This window comes from Coenobita brevimanus, chromosome 1 (assembly GCF_032717465.1).
Source record: "Coenobita brevimanus isolate Jiangsu-jjx chromosome 1, ASM3271746v2, whole genome shotgun sequence".
Classification (NCBI taxonomy): domain Eukaryota; kingdom Metazoa; phylum Arthropoda; class Malacostraca; order Decapoda; family Coenobitidae; genus Coenobita; species Coenobita brevimanus.
The window spans coordinates 62,048,980-62,071,685 of record NC_136954.1 but is presented as its reverse complement, the minus strand read 5'-3'; the positions used below and the strand labels follow the sequence as shown (position 1 = coordinate 62,071,685).

The 22,706-nt window shown below is 42.8% G+C and overlaps 1 protein-coding gene and 1 non-coding gene across 2 annotated transcripts in view; one reads left to right on the top strand and one right to left on the bottom strand.

Moving 5' to 3' along the window:
- Positions 1-22,706, top strand: part of Cog7 (conserved oligomeric Golgi complex subunit 7) — a 146,632-nt gene that overhangs the window by 48,331 nt on the left and 75,595 nt on the right. Inside the window, exons 9-10 of the mRNA XM_080272423.1 lie at positions 6,448-6,573; positions 8,639-8,739. Of these exons, the coding sequence (XP_080128549.1) occupies positions 6,448-6,573; positions 8,639-8,739 (227 nt within the window). The remainder of the gene's footprint in view (positions 1-6,447; positions 6,574-8,638; positions 8,740-22,706) is intronic.
- On the bottom strand, positions 5,825-5,943 carry LOC145418316 (5S ribosomal RNA). Its single transcript, XR_013900686.1, has one exon. It is a non-coding gene; the product is annotated as a 5S ribosomal RNA (ribosomal RNA).

Below are 22,706 nucleotides of genomic sequence, written 5' to 3'. Positions count from 1 at the left end.
ACTCGATGTAGTGCTGCTCTCGGGTGTCTGCCCTTTCCTCTCCATCCTTCTTTCCTTCCAGTCTCTTCTGTCTTTCTTTCCTTCATTCGTTCCATGTCCTTCTGCCTACGGGTGACTTTACACTTCCTCTTCTGTCTTTCTTTCCTTCATTCTTTCCACTTCTTTCAGCCTGTGGGTGACTCTACACTGAGTGACAAGCCAAATGGTTTCCTGTGCACCAGGAAACCATTTACTATGCTGGATGGTAACCATATAACCAAATTTTGGTGCCTGGTGGTTTAGTGGGTAATTATTGCACTCTAATAGGATTGAGCCGGTGAAGGTTTATATCCAAGGGGTTGTTGGGGTTGACTGTTCATGTAATGCCACTCAGGGATGAGTGAGGCTGGTCACTCTCATCTTAAATGTCGGGACCAACTGCCTAGCCCCGGGCTCCTACGCTCCTCATGGGGCAATGTAAGATTGGATGATGGATGGATGGATGGATATATCTTTTCTATTATTATTATTATTATTATTATTATTATTTTGACATTTTTCTATGGCAAGATATAAAATTTTTGGTTTTTGCCTAACTTCAACTCATCATTTTGGCTTTTTATTTTCTTTCTTTTCTGTTTTTGAACGTATGATAAAGTACAACGATTCAGCTTCAAAATGACACCAAAACCAACATTCTGTCTTGAAAAGTGTGTTTCCACAGAGCGATCAAAGAAAAATATCGCAGCATGAGGATGTGGGTCGCACGAGAGCATCTGACTCTAGCACAGGTGTAATCTGCCCAACCCAGAAACCTGATAGGTTTAAGAGTGAGAGCGAGATGTGTATATGGATATGAGTAGAACCAAAAGCAAGCAAATAATACAGTGGTTCCTCGTTTTTTGCTGCTTGGATGTTCCGCCAAAACCGCGCGAAATGTGAAACTTCAAAGTGTGAAGTTAAGAATCAGTGGGAAAAACGGAGGAGCGCTTTGGTGGGACACATACCTACCCTATCAGAAAGCACCATAACACCAACAGAAAGAACTATAACACAAAACAAGCCCTACCCAAAATTAAACTAGAGTGTTTACTAGTGCTAAAACATCATAACACAATAAACATGTACCTGAGAAGACATTAAAACTGTTATAAAGAGCTGCAACACCAAAAATCCTTACCAGAAATGAAGACAGGCTTGAGTCGCAAGTGAAGGTGTGTTTACTGTTGAGGGTGGATAGGCTGGTTCCCATGCTGAGCATTTGTCAGGAGATCTTTGCTCTTCTAATACATAATGATCTTGTCCCTAAATATCTTCTTGAATATCTTTATCATGTGGGAAGTGAGGACCACAACTTCCAATCACTAACCAAGAAAAAACTGCCACTTTTCACCAGATTATTTAATTTTCGACATCAAAGTCAGTAAACTAAACCATGGTAATTTTATGTACCCTCTTTGTCACTAAAAGGAAGGGAGAAATTATAACAACATTATTTTACTCACTGCTACAAGGAAGAGAGGCTGTAATAATGGTCAAATAAAATAAAAAATTGGTGGGCTGAGTCTACCATCTCGATTGTGGGATGGTTATTATTCTTTCCTTCCTTAAATATAGATAAGCTTTATTTTACATCAGTTTCATGTATCTGGCCATTAAAACAAACAAATAGTGTTATGAGAAACATGTAACAATTGTTCGTTAAGAAATAATAGCACGACACGGCTGAAGATCATACATATGGTACGTTACGACTACAATAACAAACTTACGTGTGTCTACTTCCCCTATGACCTTTTTTCCTTGTTCATCTACAACTTATTTATCAATGAAATATAACAAGGTTTGAGTCGTATTGTTGTGAATGCTGTGGCTGTTCTGCAGAAGAAATAACAATCAGAGAATAGTAGGTCACACAAACCACACAATAATCCTATGTGATGTAATGCAAGTGATTCGCAAAAAATTTTGTCTTAAAATTCAGCTACAGCTGTATCCATGGAGATGAGTCATCATGTTTATTCAGTAGATTAGTGGTTATGTATTAAATAACCAAGGGACTTGGCGAGGTTTGGTTGTGAAAACGATTCACAATGAATGCTGTCCTAATATTCAGCTCTAGCTGTGCCCCTTCGTAACCATTTCTTATCGCAGTCATTCACTGCTGTAGAGTACATGTATAACAGGGAAACCTCCCTAAGGCATACTGTATGGGGAACCGTCCGTGTTTTGATGAGGAAATGTGGGACACGTTGAGGTTACTGTATACAGTATTATGCAGGCAGTTATTGATGAATTTTTCCAAAACTTAGCTATAGCTGTGCCTCATGGTAATAATCTGGTAACATATTCATATGGCAAATTAGAATACATGTGTAATATAACAGGAAACAACATGAAAGTGTATCTAAAGGGTATCGTCCATAACCTAACCAAACCAGTCTTTGACGGGGAAACGACCATCCAAGGTCCAGCGTTCCACGATTGTCCTAAATTCAGTTATGTCTGTGTTCCATGGTAATAAATTTTGCCATAATCATGTAGACATTTAAGTATATGAAGAAAATTACCGGGAAACGTCTTGCAAGCATGAAGAGTGGGGAACCGACCATAATCTTACCTAACCTAACCAGTTTTGACTGGGAAACGACTGACTGAAAGACTCATCGATGTGAAGTCCTGAAGGGATTCCTAACGAATTTTGTCATTATATTCGGCACTAGCTGTGTCACGTGGTAACCATTATTTATTCTAAGTAGTCAGTAAAGCATATACATACAAAACACCAGGAAAACGTCTTAAAACATACATCACACGGAACTGCCTAGGTTTTGCCGGGGAAACGACTACAGATGGCATAAATCAAAAGGTAACGACGTAACGTGGATGATGGAAAATACTACCAAGAAAGTCATATTTCACTCTGCACTTGACACACAAAAAATAGTGGTACCTCCTATTTGTAATAATAGTAACAAAATCTCAGTTGGTCATGCATTGCACTGCCTTTCATCCAGATCTCCTGACAAATTAAGAGTGTTGTACTTTACTTTGCTGAGCGGAGCGCTAAGCAGTATCGATGGTAACACTTAAGTAGTTCACTCAGTAAAGTACTCAAGCCTGCGACTTAAGTAGAAGTCAAAACAAAATACTTAGTAATTTCGTAGGTACGGGCCCTAGACTGAGCATTGGTATGCATCGTCTGCTGAGTTTCAGCTGCTGGCTGGGAGCAGCGAAATGTAGGGAAATCCGCGAAGTATGAGACAACTTCGAAACTATTTTCTTGGGAGAAAAACGAGGTGAAGAAGTAAAATGCGTTGAACAACGAGGAACCACTGTACGTAAGTTACATAACACGAAGAAGACAGGCTGGCACCACCAGCATGCATTTAGTATTAACAGTAAGTGCTTTATTATTTTCCACAAAAAGAGCTACAGACACTAAGAATATTTTGTTATATGTTAGAACTGTCAGTGATATGCATAATTTAAATGGAAATGGGTAGAGCTGAAAGCAGGAGACTAGCGGCTTGGCGAAAAGGTGCTGCCTGCGACTGCCTTGGAAATTATAAATAATTACCAGCTGCAAGTGCTTTTGTATTCATGCTATTTTTTTCTTTCAGTTCGCTTCCTTGACTGTAGCTTTGCACTATTATCGGACATATGTTATCATTATGTCTGTGTATTAGGTGTAACTAACCTGTATTCTCCCTTAAAATTTTCCTGCTTTGGTTGGTGGTGGTCAGTTAACCTAACACATTTTTTCAGTAGGTTTTGTAAATCGTTGTTTTTCCAGGAACCAGACCTCCATGCTAATCCCTGCACAAGCTGCGCTGTCAGTCACTTGGGAATGTTGGTTCACTGCACGGGATGGCCGTGCAGGGACAATTTCTTGCCTGCGATTGATGGGTCAACTATCAGACAGACTTGGGTAGCGCACCAATTACAAAAACTATGTTATATGAGCATTCACTTGACGAGCAGATTTCTATAAATGTAACTACATACTTTTAACATTGGAATTTGCATGTACTAAAAATAGAATAAAAAACTTCATTATCAGACTGAAAAGGTTAAATTTACTGAAGCTGAGTATCACAGTGTGATGGAAATTATGTTCATACACCCCTCACTGCCCCATCCATATCCATTCTTCTGTCCCCAGAGCAGTAAATCTTCCCACTTCACATCTTTCGTGAATCCCCATTTCTCATCATGTCGCATCACACAAATCATAGCCTACACATTCCTCAGGAGTCCAACTTTCCGTTCTTTGACTCTTGACTTTTCAGTCTCATGCCACATTAAGGTCTCACATTTTTCAGAAGTGTTGACACCAGTACACATTCATGGAGTCCCTTCACAGCCTCCACACTCCAGTCCTTCATTTCACATAAATGATCATGACAGCAACAAAATTTCTTCCTTTTGTGACTCTGTTCTTCTCTCCCTTAAACACATAGCTCCTTTTTGTAATTGGATCAATGTACTCATACTTTTCTTCCAGTTCAGTCTTCTCCCTACTTACGAACACATCACAATAAGAGTTACCATTTCTCTCAGTTACCATTACCTTACTCTCTTCCACATCAGCTCTCAAACTAAGCTGCTCACAGATACTTACATTATTCTGAACCAGATTGCAAAGATCATGTGCACTATAATCATGCAGCACACCATTATCTGCACACATGACTCATTAGACCTGAAATATTCAAACCATTGCTGCTCACCACCAGCCCCATCCTCCTTTCACATCTCTGGCTTTACCTTCTCCTTTAACTCCATCTGTCTACAGTATATTCTCATTAAAAGTCATCCCTTTTAACATATTTTTGGCTGTTAAGTCCACAGTAAATTACTGGTGAATTGCAGACCAGAATACCTTTGCAACCTTTTAATTTGTATGCTAGGTTCCCTGAATTTGCAGTTCCAGTTATATGGAGAAACTGTGGTAGTTTAGAGTGTGGAACACATCCAGGTCTTTTATAGAAAACCGCCTGTGGTGACATGTTCAGATGTGTGACACAGAGAGGACTACTGGGCTTCGGAGAACACATATCAAGTCCATGTTTAGAGTGGGGCACATACAAAAAAATCTTATGTGATCATCAACCATGCCAGCATGTGTAGGCCCTTTCACATGATGGCAGCTCTCCATTTGGTGCAATCTTGAGTCATTTCCCTACTCATTTCAGTAGCCCAGATGCCTCTGTGCAGGACCTCACCCCACATTTTTCTTGGTTTGCTCTGGGCATTCTTTCTACATTCAGATCTTTCACTCTCTGCATTCAGTCATCCTCCTTCCTCCTCTCAGCATGTCCATACCATCTCAACCTTCCCACTTGCATAACCTCTTTGATAATTTTTTATACCAGATTTCTCACAGCACACTAAAATATTCTCAGTTCGGTCCCTCAGTGCAGCCATATTCATCCATATCAACATTCTCATTTCTGTGCATTCTAGTCTGCATGTATGCTCTTCAGTTACAGGCCAGATCATACTGCCATACAACATAACACTTCTCATACACCCATGGCAGGAGCTCCTTCATGGTAAAAAAAAGGCAAAAGTTTCCTGAATTTCTTCCATCTACTTCTCGTTTTAATGATGGAGTTCTCCTGCATTCACTATGTTTCCCAGATAACAAGACTGCTTCACGCCTTCTGAATGACTGTCTTCCTGATCAACACTTTCCATTCTAATGTCCACTGCTAGAATTTCATTCATTCATTCATTGCCAGACGCCATGTATCCCAGACGGGGTGGCCAATGGCTTGGAGTTAATTGTTTTACAGGGAGGGGCACCAATCCTCCACCAACCCCACTTGACACGTAGGGATGCCAACAGCATCTGGTGTTCCCAGGCGGTCACCCATCCAAGTACTAACCAGACCCAACGTTGCTTAACTTCGCTGATCGGACGGGAAGTGGTGTACTCAACGTGGTATGGCCGTTGGCTAGAATGCCTCTAGATAATGCATCTTGAATTTTTCTCACATTGTGCAGTCTGCATCTACCACCACTACTATTTTTTGTGGACCGATTTATTACAAGTTGTACACAAGATACAATTCCTCCAAACTCCATTTTAATACACAGCCCAGGTCCATGCTCCTTGTTCCAAGATAAAACCTACATTCTGGAGGACTGAGTGATGTATGGATGATTGAATGGACCATTTTACAGGGCATGCTGTTAATAGGTCTCCCACTTTTGTACTTTCTGTTTCCTTGTTTCTGGACCCTAGTTCAATCCCATCCTAAGGGGAAAAAAAAAAATGATGATGATGATGATGATGAAGTGACAATTGTGATGATGGTGATGATGATGATGATGGTGATGGTGATGAAGTGACAGTTGAGATGTTGATGGTGATGATGATGATGATGTGGCAGTTGTGATTGTGATGTAATAATAATAATGATGATGATGATGATGATGATGTGTACATTTACCTTGCAGGTCAAGATGCATTGTTTGAATCACAGCGGATGGTTGTGGGTGCAGTCCTGAAGCCATTACAGGAACAGGTGGCCAAGTTACAGGAATATGAAGAAGCACAACTTCTTTCCCATCTCATTGCTGCAGGTAATAATGACATCTATACTCTGCCCAGTTTAACCCAAGGCATCCGGCATATTTTCTGCCGATCCATGCCCCAGCTGGGGATTTCTGGAAAATCACCATTTTTTTTAACCATAATATCTCAGCTAATAGCCAAAAATAAAAAAAAACTATCTATCTATTGCCAGACGCCTCAATCCCATTTGGGGTGGCCACAAACAAATTGCCTCCACGTCGTCCTGTCCCCTGCCATTTCACTGCCCTGCTCCCAACTCACACCCCCCTCTCTCATATACCTCTCCACCCCATCCCTTCATCTCATCCTCGGCCTCCCCCTCCCTCTTACCCCCTCCACCTCACTCACATACACTCTCTTCGTCAGTCTTTCACCCTCTATCCTCTCCACATGGCCAAACCACCTCAGTGTGTTCCTCATAACACTTCCTATCACATCCACATCCACACCACAACGCTTCTTTATATCCTCATTCGTCAGCCTGTCTCTCCATGTGACTCCACAGGCTCCTCTTAAATAACTCATTTCCACTGCTCTCACTCTTGGCTTGTGTCCTTCCCACAATGTCCAAGCTTCATAATACTCATCAATCCTTTGATTTCAAGCTGGTGGCCTCAGATTGTCCGGGTAGTGTGTAGAGTCAGAGAGCGAGCCTTTGGAAGTGGGGTAACTTTGCGTTTTTTTGTGTCTGTGTCTGTATGCATGGCACAAATAAGGCTTATACTAGCCCTCCACAATAAAAAAAAACACTTTCAGAATACTGCAGTCAACCACAAACACTGTTTCCGTGTAGGCTTTGAGAAATGTGGTGTGAGTGTGCAGTGGTATGAGCTGGGGAGTGTGGTCACTATGGCAACGACCTTGAGGCAGGCTGGCTGATGTCTCACTGGACTCGGGGGAAAATTTTTGCGTAGGTCTACCCATGACAGAGGTAGGCAGGTAACTGGAGTGTGACTGGGATTCATGCATGAGGGTTGCCAGTGTTTGCCTGTGGTGGTAATTACCCACAAAATATTCAAACAATGCTGCAAAACACTAGATCATGTATACATACTACCTGGACATCTCCAGGCAGTCATCTATACATGACACCCGGATGCCATGGGTTAATTTAGCCAAAAATTACCATCCCCAAATGGGATTGAGGTGTCTGGCAATAGATAGATAGATAGATCATCTTGAACCTGACCTATATGGTAGTAGTAGTAGTAGTAGTTATAACTCTAGGCTCATCTGAACGTGAACGTGGTGAATTGCAGGCCAGAGTTGTCCTTCTTCCCTAGTCCATCATCCTACATTCAGGAGATAGTGAGAGGGTTGAGGGATGATTGTATGATTGGGCAGCTCCATACCCTGGTCACATCAGTGCCATCAGTTGAAATCATCTTTCTTTAGCACCAAACTGGACTGGAACATGAGCTTAACCCGAACATGATGATGCTATGCTATGTCAACTTTACCTTGGCCAAAAATTAGAATCTCTTTATCTGTCTGTCTATTGCCAGACTCCTTAATCCCGTAAGGGGTGGCCACAAACAAATTGCCTCCACGTTGCCCTGTCCCCCACCATTTCACTGCCCTGCTCCCAACTCACACACCCGTCTCTCATATACCTGTCCACTCCATCCCTCCATCTCATCCTCAGCCTCCCCCTTCCTCTCCCCCCCTCCACCTCACTCACATACTCTCTCCTCGTCAGTCTCTCACCCTCCATCCTCTCCACATGGCCAAACCACCTCAGTGTATTTCTCCTAACGCATCCTATCATAGTGTGACATTGTCTGGATTGACTCTATCTGATATGTTTATGTGAAGCTACAGAATGTGATGAATGTTTTTGGCATATCAGATAAAGCCACGATTCTGGGGGCTTGAATGATGAGTGAATGGAAGTATGGCTTAGTGGATTGGGTAAACTTGGGCTGTCTGGACATGCTGCTCCACATCCTGCCCTAGGGTGGGAAAGGAGGTCCAGGTAATGATGATAATGATGATTATGATTATGATTATTATTATTATTATTATTATTATTATTATTATTATTACACTATTATTATTTCCTCACCCTTGCAGATATTGTGAAGAGTGACATGAGCGAGACCTTGCGAAGGTTCCGAGAGTACTGTGGCAAGTTGACCACACAGGCAGAATTGGCTGCTCAGAGATGCATGCAGGTGAGGAAGAGAAAATCTCTTATTACCTTGGATGTTATTCATATAACCAAGCAGATGCCTACCAGATTAAAATAATCCAGGTTGGTTAGGGATATTTGTTCACGTAATGCCACCTGGGGGAAGATAACTGATCATTATCAGTCTATAGCCAAGTGCCTTAATGCTGTAAGGGGTGGCCATAAACGAATTGCCTCCATGTCGTCCTGTCTCCTGCCTTATTGCTGCCCTCCCCTCTGCCAGCTCAGACACCCCTTTCTCATAGACTTCTCCACTCCATCCCTCCATCTCATCCTTGGTCTCCCCCTCCCTCCCTCTCACATGCACTTTCCTCATTAGTCTCTCACTTTCCATCCCCTGCACGTGGCCAAACCACCTCAGCGCATTTCTATCACATCCACTTCCTCACCACAATGCTCCTTCACTTCCTTATTTGTCAGTCTGTCTGTCCATGTAACTCCGCATACTCCTCTCAAATAACTCATTTCCACTGCTGTAACTCTTGACTTGTGTCCTTCCAGCAAGGTCCAAGCTTTGCTTCCATATGTTAGAGTTGGTATCACAATACTATCATGCAGTGACCTTTTTACTTCCATGCTCACTTCCCTATTTCTTATCATAGCTTTCAATGAACCAGCAGCCTTTCATCCCTGTTATACCCTTTCAAGCACTTCATCCTCTAAACTTTCATCCTTACTCATCACACTGCCCAAGTACTGAAATGCACTCACATGTTCCATTTCCTCATCATTCAACCTCACTGCATGCAGTGACTTCATTTGTCTTGAAGACCACAACTTTATTCTTCCCTACATTCACCTTTAGAATCCGTTTCATACACCATCCATCCATCATCCAGTCATATGTTGCCCCACGAGGAATGCAGGAGCCCAGGGCCAAGCAAGTTGATCCCAACATTCAAGATGAGAGCGACCAGCCTCACCCATTCCTGAGTGGCACTTCGTGAACAACAAACCCCAACCACCCAATCTGATTTGAGCGCCTTAAGTACTCACTAAACCACCAGGCACCATAATTTTGTTCAATGGTTACCACCCAGCTTAGTAAATGGTTTCCTGGTGTACACAAAACCATTTGGCATGTCATTCATTGTAGAGTCACCCATAGGCAGAAGGAAGAGGAACGAATGAAGGAAAGAAAGACAGAAGAGGGAGTGTAAAGTCACCTGTAGGCAGAAGGAAGAGGAATGAATAACGAAAAGAAAGACAGAAGAGGGAGGAAGGAAGGAAGGAAAGGGCAGACACCCAAAGCAGCACTACATCGAGTGAGTGGATGGCTCTCCCAAAATCATTCATCAAGCCTCACAGTTCTCCTTCATCTGCATTTAACAATACAGTGTCATCTTCAAACAAAAGAACCGGAATTTTCCAGAAGCTGCCCTTTCTCGTTAAGATCGTTCCAGCATCCACTGCCCTACCTATTTGCTTTCAGCCTTTCATCCACTGGATGTAAACAAAGTCAAATGTTATATCAGAGAAAATAAAACATTTTGCTCACTCGATCCTTGTATCATGTCACAATTGCCTGATGTGTATGAGCACACTGCAGAATTTATCTGCAACATAATAAATAGATGCTTTTTAGAAAGTAATTTTGTGCAGTCTGAGAAATGTGCTTTGCTTAGGCCCCCAGTTAAGAAACCTAGCCTTGATGTCAAGAGCATGACAGATTATTGTCCTGTCTCTAACCTGTTTTTTTTATCAAAGATTATTGAGTGGGCCATGCTCGATCAACTCATTTCACTACTAGAACACAACAGAGTTGTTCCTGTTGTTCAATCAGCATACAGAAAGTACCATTCAGTTGAAACTGCACTAACAAGGATTCATAGTGACTTGGTGGCAAACACTTGTAGTGGGATGTCCTTTCTCCTAGTTCTGTTGGATCTGTCTGCAGCTTTTGATACACTAGATCATAAACTATTGTTGGATGATCTGTATTTTTATGGCATTCGTGATAGTGCCCTCTTACTCCTTAAGTCGTATCTGTCTGACAGATCTGAGAGAGTGGTTGTTGATTATGCTAGCTCTAATTCTGCTCCCTTTCTGTTTGGAGTGCCTCAAGGATCAGTTTTGGGTCCAATTCTATTTACTACCTTTTTTTTTTTTTTTAAAGCCGAGGAAGAAGGAACCAAAGGCCATGAGCCCGCAGTAACAGTTCCCTCCAAGAGAAAAACAAAATACAATAGAGAGCCAAATTCAAGATGCGATCATTTTGAGATGCCTGGACACTGCGTTTGAAAGACTGGAGATCATAGGCAGCAGGAAATACAGACAGAGGGAGACAGTTCCAGAGCTGACCTGTTGCATAAATGAAAGACTGGGAGTAACAGTTAACTCTTGCATTAGAGAGTTGGACAGAAAAGGGATGAGAGGTTGCTGCCAGACGGTTGCTACGCGCCCGTCGTAGAGGTGGAGGAATGCAAGCATACAGTTCAGAGGAGCAGTGACCATTAAAGTAGCGATAGAAAAGAGATAAAGATGCAACAATGCGGCGAAGAGACAGAGGTTGAAGGGAGTCAGTAAGAGGAGGAGAGTTAATGAGACTAAAAGCCTTTGACTCCACCCTATTGAGAAGAGCTGTATGTGGGGAGCCTTCCCACACATGAGAGTTGTACTCCACACAGGGGCGGATAAAACCCCTGTATAGAGTCAGCAATTGTGCTGGGGTAAAGAAAGAGCGGAGTCGGCTTAGCACACCCAATCTCTTGGAAGCAGATTTTACAAGAGATGTAATATGATCTTTCCAAGATAAGTCCTGAGTAAATGAAACCCCAAGCATGTTCAAGGATGATGCAGGATTAAGCTGAATATTATTAAACATTAGTGGGTATACCTGTGGAAGATTTTGTCGGGTTGATGGGTGTAAGAACTGAGTCTTAGATGCATTAAAGACAACCATATTATTTTTACCCCTGTCAGAGATACGAGCCAAGTCAGACATTAGGTGTGCCATAGCCTCATCCCTTGTTTCTTGAAGTAACTGTTGAGATGGGCGTTGCAGGAACCGAATGGAAAGGTGAAGGGTGGAGTCATCAGCGTATGAGTGGATAGGGTTAGATGTACAGCTTAGAAGATCATTGATGAATAAAAGGAAGAGAGTTGGTGATAGGACAGAGCTCTGAGGAACACCACTGTTGATAGATCTAGGAGAAGAACGATGGCTGTCTACAACAGCGGCTATAGAACGACCAGAAAGGAAGCTAGCGATGAAGGCACAGATAGAAGGATAGAAACCGTAGGAGGGCAGTTTGGAAATTAAAGATTTATGCCAGACTCGATCGAAAGCCTTTGAGATGTCAAGTGCAATGGCAAAGCTTTCGCCAAAGTCCCGAAAGGAGGATGACCAGGAGTCTGAAAGGTAGGTGAGAAGATCGCCAGTGGAGCGTCCCTGACGGAACCCATACTGACGATCGTAAAGAAGGTTGTGATAGGAAAGATGCCTTAAAATTTTTCTATTAAGAATTGACGCGAAAACTTTTGAAATACAGGACGTTAAAGCAATTGGACGATAGTTGGAGGGTTGGGAGTGGTCACCCTTCTTTGGGACTGGCTGAATGAGAGCAGATTTCCGGCAAGAAGGAAAGGTACAAGTTGACAGACAAAGGTGAAAGAGTTTGCCTCGGCAGGGTGTAAGCACAGAAGCACAGTTCTTGAGAACAACAGGAGGGACCCCATCAGGCCCATATGCCTTATTAGTACTGAGGCCAGTGATGGCAGAAAATACATCAACTGAAGAAATTTTAATGTCAGCCATAAGGAAGTCAGAGGGGGGAAGTGATGGAGGAACAGCACTGGAATCGTCTAAGGTGGAATTGGAGGAGAAAGTCTGTGCGAAGAGATCTGCTTTATCAGTAGAAGAAATAGCTACAGAACCATCAGAGTATAAAAGAGGAGGGAAGGATGATGAGGTAAAGTTGTTAGAAAGATTTTTGGCAAGGTGCCAGAAGGAGCGGGAAGAATTCGAGTTGGAGAGTTGAGAGCATTTAGTATGGATGAGATTATTTTTAGTAGAGAGAAGAACAGACTTAGCACGATTCCGGGCAGAAACGTAAAGATGATGTGATTCAGGGGTGGGTTGGCTCCGGTACCTTTTGTAGGCCTTCTCCTTGTTGCGGACAGCATTAGAACAAGCGTGATTAAACCAAGGCTTTCTTGCGTTAGTCAAAGGATATGAGAAAGGAATGTATGCTTCCATGCCCGAGAGAATAACCTCCGTAATGCGCAAGGCACACTCAGATGGCTCACGTCCATGCAAGCAATAATCATTCCAGGGAAAATCAAAGAAGTACTGCCTGAGGGCCTCCCAGTCCGCGGCTCCAAAATGCCACAGACGACGTTTCCCTGGAGGGTCCACAGGCCGTACTGGAGTGATAGGACAGGTTAAGGTAATAAGGTTGTGATCGGAGGAGCCCAACGGAGAGAAAAGATTAACAGAGTAAGCAGAAGGATTAGTTGTGAGGAAGAGGTCAAGTATGTTGGAGCTCTCTCCAAGGCGGTCAGGGATACGGGTAGGGTGCTGTACAAGCTGCTCTAGGTCATTAAGGATAGAAAAGATGTAGGCTTGTTCACCAGGTGGATCCATGAAAGGAGAGGAGCCAAAGGTGGTGGTGAACATTGAAATCTCCAAGAATGGAGTTTTCAGAGAAAGGAGAAATGGACAGAATGTGTTCCATCGTAGAAGTAAGATAGTCGAAGAATTTTTGATAGTCAGTAGAATTAGGGGATGAGTAAACAGCACAGATACATTTAGTCAGAGAATGACAGGAAAGCCGAAGCCAGAGTGTGGAGAATTCAGAAGAATCAAGTTCAGGAACACGAGAGCAAGATAAGTCATTGCGTATGTATACACAACAGCCACCTTTGGCTTTGAAATGAGTATAGAGAAAGTAGGAGGATACAGAAAAGGGTTTGCTGTCAGTTGCCTCAGACAGCTGAGTCTCCGTTAGAAAAAGACGGTTAGGTTTAGAGGAGGAGAGGTGGTGCTCAACAGAGCGAAAGTTAGATGAAAGGCCGCGAATGTTGCAGAAATGAAGAAGAAGAGAGTCAGACAGTGGTTCCAGGCACCTCGAGTCGTCACCGGGAGAGGGGCAGATGGCGGGGGCATTTATGGTCCCCCCCCCCCTGGGGACTCCGAGGCTTGATGAATCGACACCATTTTTGGTGAATTTTGAATAGGAAGTGTAGTGTGTACTGTGCATGTAGTTTGGTGAAGATAGTTAGAGAAATTTGTACTGGAGAGCATGCTGGCCTACTCTCTGTGTAACTGAGACACTGAAAAAGTTCAGCAAAGGGGGATGGTCAGGAACTAGTCCTGAGGGCTGATGAAACGGGAGCTCCAGCACTCCCTGTCATCAGCTTTCCATCCACCTCGGGAGTACTGCCCTGCTCAACTGGTGCTACACAAGAAAGAGGAAATTATAGAGGTATAAAGCTTTTAGATCAGATAATGGTGGTAATGGAGGGAGTTTTAGAAGGTATGATTAGAGAAAGAGTGAATATTGATGAGATGCTGTTTGGGTTTATGCCAGGTAGGGGGACCACTGATGCCATATTCATTGTTTGACAGCTTCAGGAAAAATATATTGGTAGGAGAAGGGATCTTTATTTTGTTTATGTTGATTTGGAAAAGGCCTTTGACAAGAGTCCCTAGAGAGGTGGTGAAGTGGGCAATGAGAGAGCCTGGCTTGGAGAAGTGGCTGGTTAGGGTGATTATGGCTATGTATGTGGGTGCTCACACCCAGGTAAGAGTGAATGGAGATTTGAGTGATGGGTTTTCCGTGAATGTTGGTATGCATCAGGGGTCAGTTTTGAGTCCCATGTTGTTTATCATGGTACTTGAAGCCCTTTCACGCGACTTTAGAAACGGACTCCCATGGGAGTTGTTTTATGCTGATGATTTGGTGTTGATTGCAGAGAACGAAAGGGAGGCAGAGGAAAGGTTTAGGAAGTGGAGAGATGGTATGGGGCACAAGGGTTTAAGGGTAAATGGAGATAAAACAAAAGTGATGATATCTAGGGTTGGTGGCGGTACTGTCAAAGATGAGGGAGAGTGGCCATGTGCAGTTTTGCCACAAGGGTGTGGGAAGTAATTCCATCTTGTGCGGTGTTTGTGATAAATAGGTGTATAAGTGATGTAGTGGTATCAGAGGTAGACTGCGAGATAATGCTGATTTTATGTGTACAGTGTGTCGGGGAGAGCAGGTGGAGATTGTCAGACGTGAAAGAATTAAACTTGCTGGTGATTCTCTTGAGTGTGTGGAAGAGTTTTGTTATTTGGGAGACATGTTGTGTGTTGGAGGTGGAGCTGGACTGTGGCTAGGGTGAGAAGTGGTTGGAAGAAGTTCAGGGAGCTCTTGCCTCTCCTGACATTGAGAGGACTTTCCCTACGTGCTAAGGGGTCTTTGTATGCAGCATGTGTTAGGAGTGTAATGCTGTATGGTAATGAGACCTGGGCAGTGAAAGAGGAAGATATTTGCCGGCTCAGACGTACAGAAATGACAATGATTAGGTGGATGTATTTACCTATTTGTATTTACCTATTTGTAGTATACAGGAATTGAGCAATGCTCGTGTTGTCCTGTCTCCATATCCACATTTATCAAGTCTACCTTTACACACATGAATGTTTTTCTCATGCACCACCTCTTTGTCTAAGTCATTCCAAATATTTAAGAATATACCTAATTGTGATATACACGGAATGTACTATGCTCGTGGGTTTCCGTCGCTGTTTCTCAATAAGTCGAATTTAACTTTAAACTCGTTTATGTTTTTAGACTGGACGATCTCTTTGTCCAGGCTATTCCATAAGTCTATACTTCTGTAAGGAAAGCTATATTTCTTGATATCCTTCAAGCAGCTTGACTTTTTCAATTTCATTCCATGTCCTCTTGTTGCTCTCTTATCCCATACAAACAGATCTTCTTTGTCAATTTTATCTACTCCCACCATGGTCCTGAACACCGCAATCATGTCTCCCCTCTTTCTCCTTTCCTCTAACGAAGGCAAATCCAGTTTTTCCAGCCTCTCTGTATGACAGGTCTGTCAGACTGGGGACCATCTTGGTTGCTGTTCTTTGTATTCTCTCAATCTTGTTTATATCTTTCTTTTTGTTTGGGGACCAAACTACCGCTGCATATTCTAACCTGGGGCGGATCATGGCCACTATCAATTTTTTCATCATTTCCTCATCCATATAATGAAATGCTACTCTTATGTTAGTCAAGAGCTTATAAGTCTCTCCAACTATCTTGTTAATGTGCTTTTCTGGTGACAAACTATCTTGGACCAGCACTCCCAAATCTTTCTCTTCTCTCCTTTTTGTGATTAATTCATTACCCAAAAAATAATTCAGTGATGGTCTCCTGGTACTTTTACCCATTTCCAATATTTTACATTTCTTTACATTAAATTTCATTTCCCACGTCCCTGCGTCCAAGGCCTGGAGGGGCTGGGTTCACGATGGAAGAGTTGAGAGGTAGGATGGGACTGAAGTGTATTGGTGTTGTGATGAGGAGAGGTAGATTGAGATGGTTTGGACATGTGGAGAGGATGGGGGATGATAATTGGGTGAGGAAGGTGAGAAGTGTTAATATTGGGGGTGGGGTTACGAGGGGTAGACCGAGAAAGACATTGGACAAGGTCATTAAGTGTGACCTCAGAGTTAGGGGACTGAACAGGGAGGCTCCAATGGATCGTGCAGCATGGAGAGCCGCCATTAGGTGACCAAGGCTGATGCATGCAAGCATGTTGGAGCCTTTAAAAACGAAATGAAACAAGTAGTTTATCGTCTTTACTTGATGCTCACAATGATAGGTTGATGCTCACAATGTGTCCTATCATTTTTATGCTGAGGACACCCAGCTCTATATTAAGATGTCAGATATCAACAATACTAAGACAAAGCTTGAATCTCTAATGTCTGATATTAAGATTTGGATGGGTAAGAGGAAACTTAAGCTCAGTGATGGTAAAACTGAGATCATCATCATCATCAGAGAAAATGGAAGGGTTGACGATTCTGCTAATGCCCTGGCTTTGAACATTGGCGTGTCACAGCGTCATCTAGTCAGTTCTGTTCGAAATTTGGATGTTTATTTTAATTCAGAGTTAAATTACAAAGAACATATTAATCAAGAACTTGCATATCAGAACTCTGTACTTTGTGAGAAAATTCCTGAATAGGCAGTGGCTCATAACATTGGTCCATTCGGTGGTCCTGTCTCGTGTTGATTATTGTAATTCATTGTGGGTTGGTCTTCCAAATAATATACCAACAAAAGTTCAGTCTGTGTTGAACATGGCAGCATGGCTTATTTTGGTCTTCCCCTGAGAACCTCGACTACCCTGTTCCTGATTGAGTTGCATTGGTTACCAGTAAAGGCTAGAATTGAAATTAAACTGTGTCTTATTACATTCAAGGTTCTTAAGTTTGGTGAACCGAAGTATCTTGCTGAATTGTTAAAACTCCCATCGGCACGCCCATGCGTGATGTTACGCAGTGAAGATGATTCCTTGTGTCTTAACGAGCCAGGAGCCATTCACCAGTCATCTTTCTCTGATCGTTCTTTTGTGTATGGAGCCCCTAGATTATATAACAGATTGCGCTTGTCCATAAGACAAATCTCTTCTGTTGAATTGAATCCTTTAAGAGACAGCTGAAAGCCTTTGTTTTTTCAAAATGCTATGACCTGGAGAGAGGTTCTATAACGGATGATCATAGGATTTAATTATTGCCACTTTCATATATATATATATATATATATATATATATATATGATGTAGCTTGTATTAGATGTGAGAAATGTCACAATTCTTGTAATTGTAAAAATAATGTATGTGTGTCGAGCGCTAGTGAATTCTCAAAGGAAGAAGTGGCACTTTTGAGAAACAAAGGACCAGATTATTATTATTATTACAGTAGCAGCCGTGGCTCAGTGGGTTAGAGCGCTCCGCTTTGACCGAAAGGTCGGAGGATCGAATCCACCCAAGGGTCATTGGTAGACATCAGGAAGGGCGTCCGGTCATAAAATGCTACACGCTCCAAACCAAAGTCCTCTACCCAGGGGCAACGCCTTAGCCCTTATCCAAAAAAGGGGTACCTGGCGTAAAACTCACTTTTAATCCCTCCGCTATCTGATGTAATAGAGCCAAAGGCATTTCCGGAAAGTAGGCCCCTGCCTGCTGGACTGGTACTTATGGACCTTAACCCAGCCTAACTTTGAAAGCCACCTAAATAACTCCTTACTGGACATGCATAGCACCTATCTGAACCTATTTAAGACCCTATTCACACCAATATTGGACATAAAGCATGAAATAAATGAAAAGTAACCAGAGAATGAGGAATTGGAAGTGAGTATGAAAAATACTAAGCAGTGTACAGGGTACTTACAGCACGTCTATGGCCGCCTCCTCTAAGGCTCTGGTAGTGGTGAAAATGCTCTTGAAGCACGTACAGTACTCCAGTGTTGTGCTGCACTTAATTCTTTGCACTGTGAGTTGTGATTGCTTAACACTGCACATTCTGCTCATAATTGCACCATGCCAGTTTCAACTACCACTTTGCACTCAACACTTAATCCTTTGTACTCTAAATTCTAATTTCTTAACACTGCACAACACTGTAAATTCCCATGTGGTCTAGTGGTGAGGCATTGCAATTTATTCACTGTTTATTCACAAATATGAGCACCTTCGGCATCCATTGCGATGAACATCTACTTTCGACCGTGGTTAGGCGGTAACTAGGGTCAGGGTTGCCAGATCTGAGTTCAGCCACATTACCAAACTCCTCAATTTTCATTACCAAATTTAACTTTTAATTACCAACTTCTTAAAGGAAGCATTTATTCTTCACTAATTATATGTGCAAATGGAAATAATCACTCTCCTTATAATCAGCAGCATGTTTATTTTTGTGCTGTGTATGCTAGCAGATTAATCAACAAGAGCAGACAGTCCACCTTCTCCATTCTTTATATCTTCATACATGTGAAAAATCTGTTTGGTAATGGATCATGCTGATTCACTACCAAACGAACTTTTCAGAAAAGTACCAAATTGGCCCACATTTGGTAATGAAAAATACCAAACGACAACCCTGACTGGGGAGGGGGGAGGAAGGAAGAAAGGGGTGAAGGGGCCATGCATAAAACAACAGCTGTTCGTCGCTGCACAGTGCCGTACGCCAGTTTCAAATTACGGATGGTGGAAAATTCAGATTTTGGGGGGATTTTTATCTTTGGCCATGTGGAGAGGATGGAGGGTGAAAGACTGACGAAGAGAGTGTATGTGAGTGAGGTGGAGGGGGAAAGAGGGAGGGGGAGGCCGAGGATGAGATGGAGAGATGGGGTGGAGAGGTATATGAGAGAGGGGGGTGTGAGTTGGGAGCAGGGGAGTGAAATGGCGGGGGACAGGGCGACTTGGAGGCGATTTGTTTGTGGCCACCCCAAACGGGATTGAGGCATCTGGCAATAGATAGATAGATAGATTTTATCTTTTTTTGGCCATTTTTGGGTTCCGAAGGTCCAGGCCCACAATGTCCCAAAAGTGAGCAACCGGATAGTACAGGGATTACTATTATTATTATTATTACCTTGTATCTCGTTTATAACCCCATCCATATACAGATTGAACAGCCATGGAGACATGACACATCTCTTTCTCAGTCCAACATTCAGATAGAAATATTCACGCAATTCACCATCCACATGCACTTCATCCTCAGTGCCCTCATACGTACTCTTCACATCATTCGACACTTTCCCATTTACTCCATACACCAAGCCCTCGTTTTTCGATCGCTCATTATTCAACAGTTCGTTGTTTCGACATTTATAAGTCTATACATTTTTTCGTTGTTTGACATGGTTATCCTCGCTATTTCAACAGTTCAAACCGCGTGCCGCCAGACAGACCGGCTGAGCTGCCTGTCTTCTGCTCTTTGCCCTGCCGATCGGCTTGCCTCTTCATCCGTCTGCGCTGTTGGCATTTCACATTGCAGAAGCTCGCATATGAAGCGAATGGTCTATTTCCCTAACTCTGTCAGTAGATATTCTACCATACACTTTTCTGTTATGCCAAGAAGACAAATACCCCTGTGATTACCACACATTTCTTTTTCCCCTTTTCCTTTGTACAGGGGAATAATTATACCTGACCTCCAATCCTCTGGGACTCTGCCTTTCTCCCAGGCCAATCTGCACATCTTCAAAACCCATTCTACCACAATCTCTCTCCCATGCTTCAACGTTTCACCACACATTCCGTCAGCTCCTGGGGCTTCCCTACTTTGACTTTCTTCATTACATGTACTACTTCCATCCAACTGATCTCTTCTTCCTCCTCCCAACCATTTCCCAGTCACTTATGCTCACATTTCCTTTATTCTCCATGTTTAACAGTTCCTTTAAATGTTCTCTCCATTTACTCAATTTTTCTCCCATCTCCACCATCAATCTACTATTTTTATCTTTCACTCCCCACTAACTTCTTTATCTATCTATCTATCTATTGCCAGACGCCTCAATCCCGTTTGGGGTGGCCACAAACAAATCGCCTCCAAGTCGCCCTGTCCCCCGCCATTTCACTGCCCTGCTCCCAACTCACACCCCCCTCTCTCATATACCTCTCCACCCCATCCCTCCATCTCATCCTTGGCCTCCCCCTCCCTCTTCCCCCCTCCACCTCACTCACATACACTCTCTTCATCAGTCTTTCACCCTCCATCCTCTCCACATGGCCAAACCACCTCAGTGTGTTCCTCATAATGCTTCCTATCACATCCACATCCACACCACAACGCTCCTTTATATCCTCATTCGTCAGCCTGTCTCTCCACGTGGCTCCACAGCCTCCTCTTAAATAACTCATTTCCACTGCTCTCACTCTTGACTTGTGTCCTTCCAACAATGTCCAGGCTTCACTTCCGTACGTTAGAGTTGGTATCACAATACTGTCATGTAGTAACTTTTTCACTTCCATGCTCACTTGCCTGTTTCTTATCACTGCTTTCAAGGAACCAGCAACCTTTCTTCCCTGCTGTACCCTTTCAAGCACTTCACCCTCCAAACCTCCATCCTTACTCATCACACTACCCAAATACTTAAACGTACTCACATTTTCCAATTCCTCACCATCTAACCTCGCTGTACATTCACTAACTTCACCTCTCTCAAAGACCATCACTTTACTCTTCCCTACATTCACCTTTAGGTTCCGTTTCTTACACACTCTCTCAAACTCATCCACCTATTTCTTTTTACCTCTTTCCAGAACATTTTCTTACATTCCCTCCACTTCACACTCAAATTCCTTCCAAGTTCCCCTACCCATTCACTTCTTACTCTCTCTTACTAATCTCACCTCGCTTTCCTCTTTATGTATAACTCTTAGTTCTGTCTGTCAGCTTCCTCCATGCCTCTGCTTCCCATCCACTCATAATATGCTTTCATTTGCACCACAGCTTGTCTCACCTCTTTGTTCCGCCAAGTTGTTCCTTGCACCCCTTCCATCTTTTATTCACTCCACACACCACCTCACATACTGCACTGATCACACTTATGCTGAGTGATGGAACTGAGTATCCTAGCCCTGGGCCACTTTGGATTGGTAGATGATAGGTAGATAGAAGTCTACCCACCCTTGCAAACAGAATGAAGAGAGAATGACTGAGACTCTGTGCAGGTTGTGAGAGTTCTGTGACAGGCTCAGAGATGCATACCGGTGAGGAAAGGTGAATGGTGAGTGTCAGTAATGAACTGAGAGAAAAAAATCTATTGTATTCCTGGAGTTTTTTCCTAGCATGAAATAGGAAACCCTGCCCAGTAACAATCTATCTATCTATCTATCTATTGCCAGACGCCTCAATCCCGTTTGGGGTGGCCACAAACAAATCGCCTCCAAGTCGCCCTGTCCCCCGCCATTTCACTCCCCTGCTCCCAACTCACACCCCCCTCTCTCATATACCTCTCCACCCCATCCCTCCATCTCATCCTCGGTCTCCCCCTCCCTCTTCCACCCTCCACCTCACTCACATACACTCTCTTCGTCAGTCTTTCACCCTCCATCCTCTCCACATGGCCAAACCACTTCAGTGTGTTCCTCACAACGCTTCCTATCACATCCACATCAACACCACAACGCTCCTTTATATCCTCATTCGTCAGCCTGTCTCTCCACGTGACTCCACAAGCTCCTCTTAAATAACTCATTTCCACTGCTCTCACTCTTGACTTGTGTCCCAGTAACAAAAAAAGATAAATTATGCTCATGTGTAAGTTGTATTTTAAGGTAAGTGGCATTTTTCAGCCAAACTGAAAAACAAACAAAAAGCTGGGGACAAAATTAATGAAAGCTTAGCTACTTATGCCTGTACTATGATGTGTCCATCTTAACTCAGCCTAAAAGTGTCAGCTCTCCTTTCTGATTGCTGAACTGTAGCAAGAAATCTGTAGTAAAATATGATACTAGTCACAAAGAAATTGTATGGAAAGAATACAGTCATAATATTCTCATATTTTGCCATTGAAGTACAGGCTGTGAAAGAAAAATTTCTGCCAAATTAATATGGATGAACAGTAGCTAGTCTGCTGCATCTGAAAGGCCTCATTACCTTCCATGACAGTAGAGTTAAAAGTTAGGTTTTAGGAATTAAATTCAGATTATGATTTTTTGATTGAACAATGAATATTGCATCCATATATGAAACTTCTTGCTATAAAGTAAGAGCCAATGATTTATTGGATTCTCTGCCCCTTATTTTGTCCCATTTTTATGCTGTGCAACTTACGAAATATTAACTTCTTCAGTCATAGACCTCCCACCCCCCTTTCCCCCCTACTATGAGTACCTAACTTTTGCTTAGCATTGCGGAGCCCAGTAGGGTAGTATGATAGAGACTGGTTGTTTCATAATTCACTGTGAGATTCCCCAGTGTAAAATAAA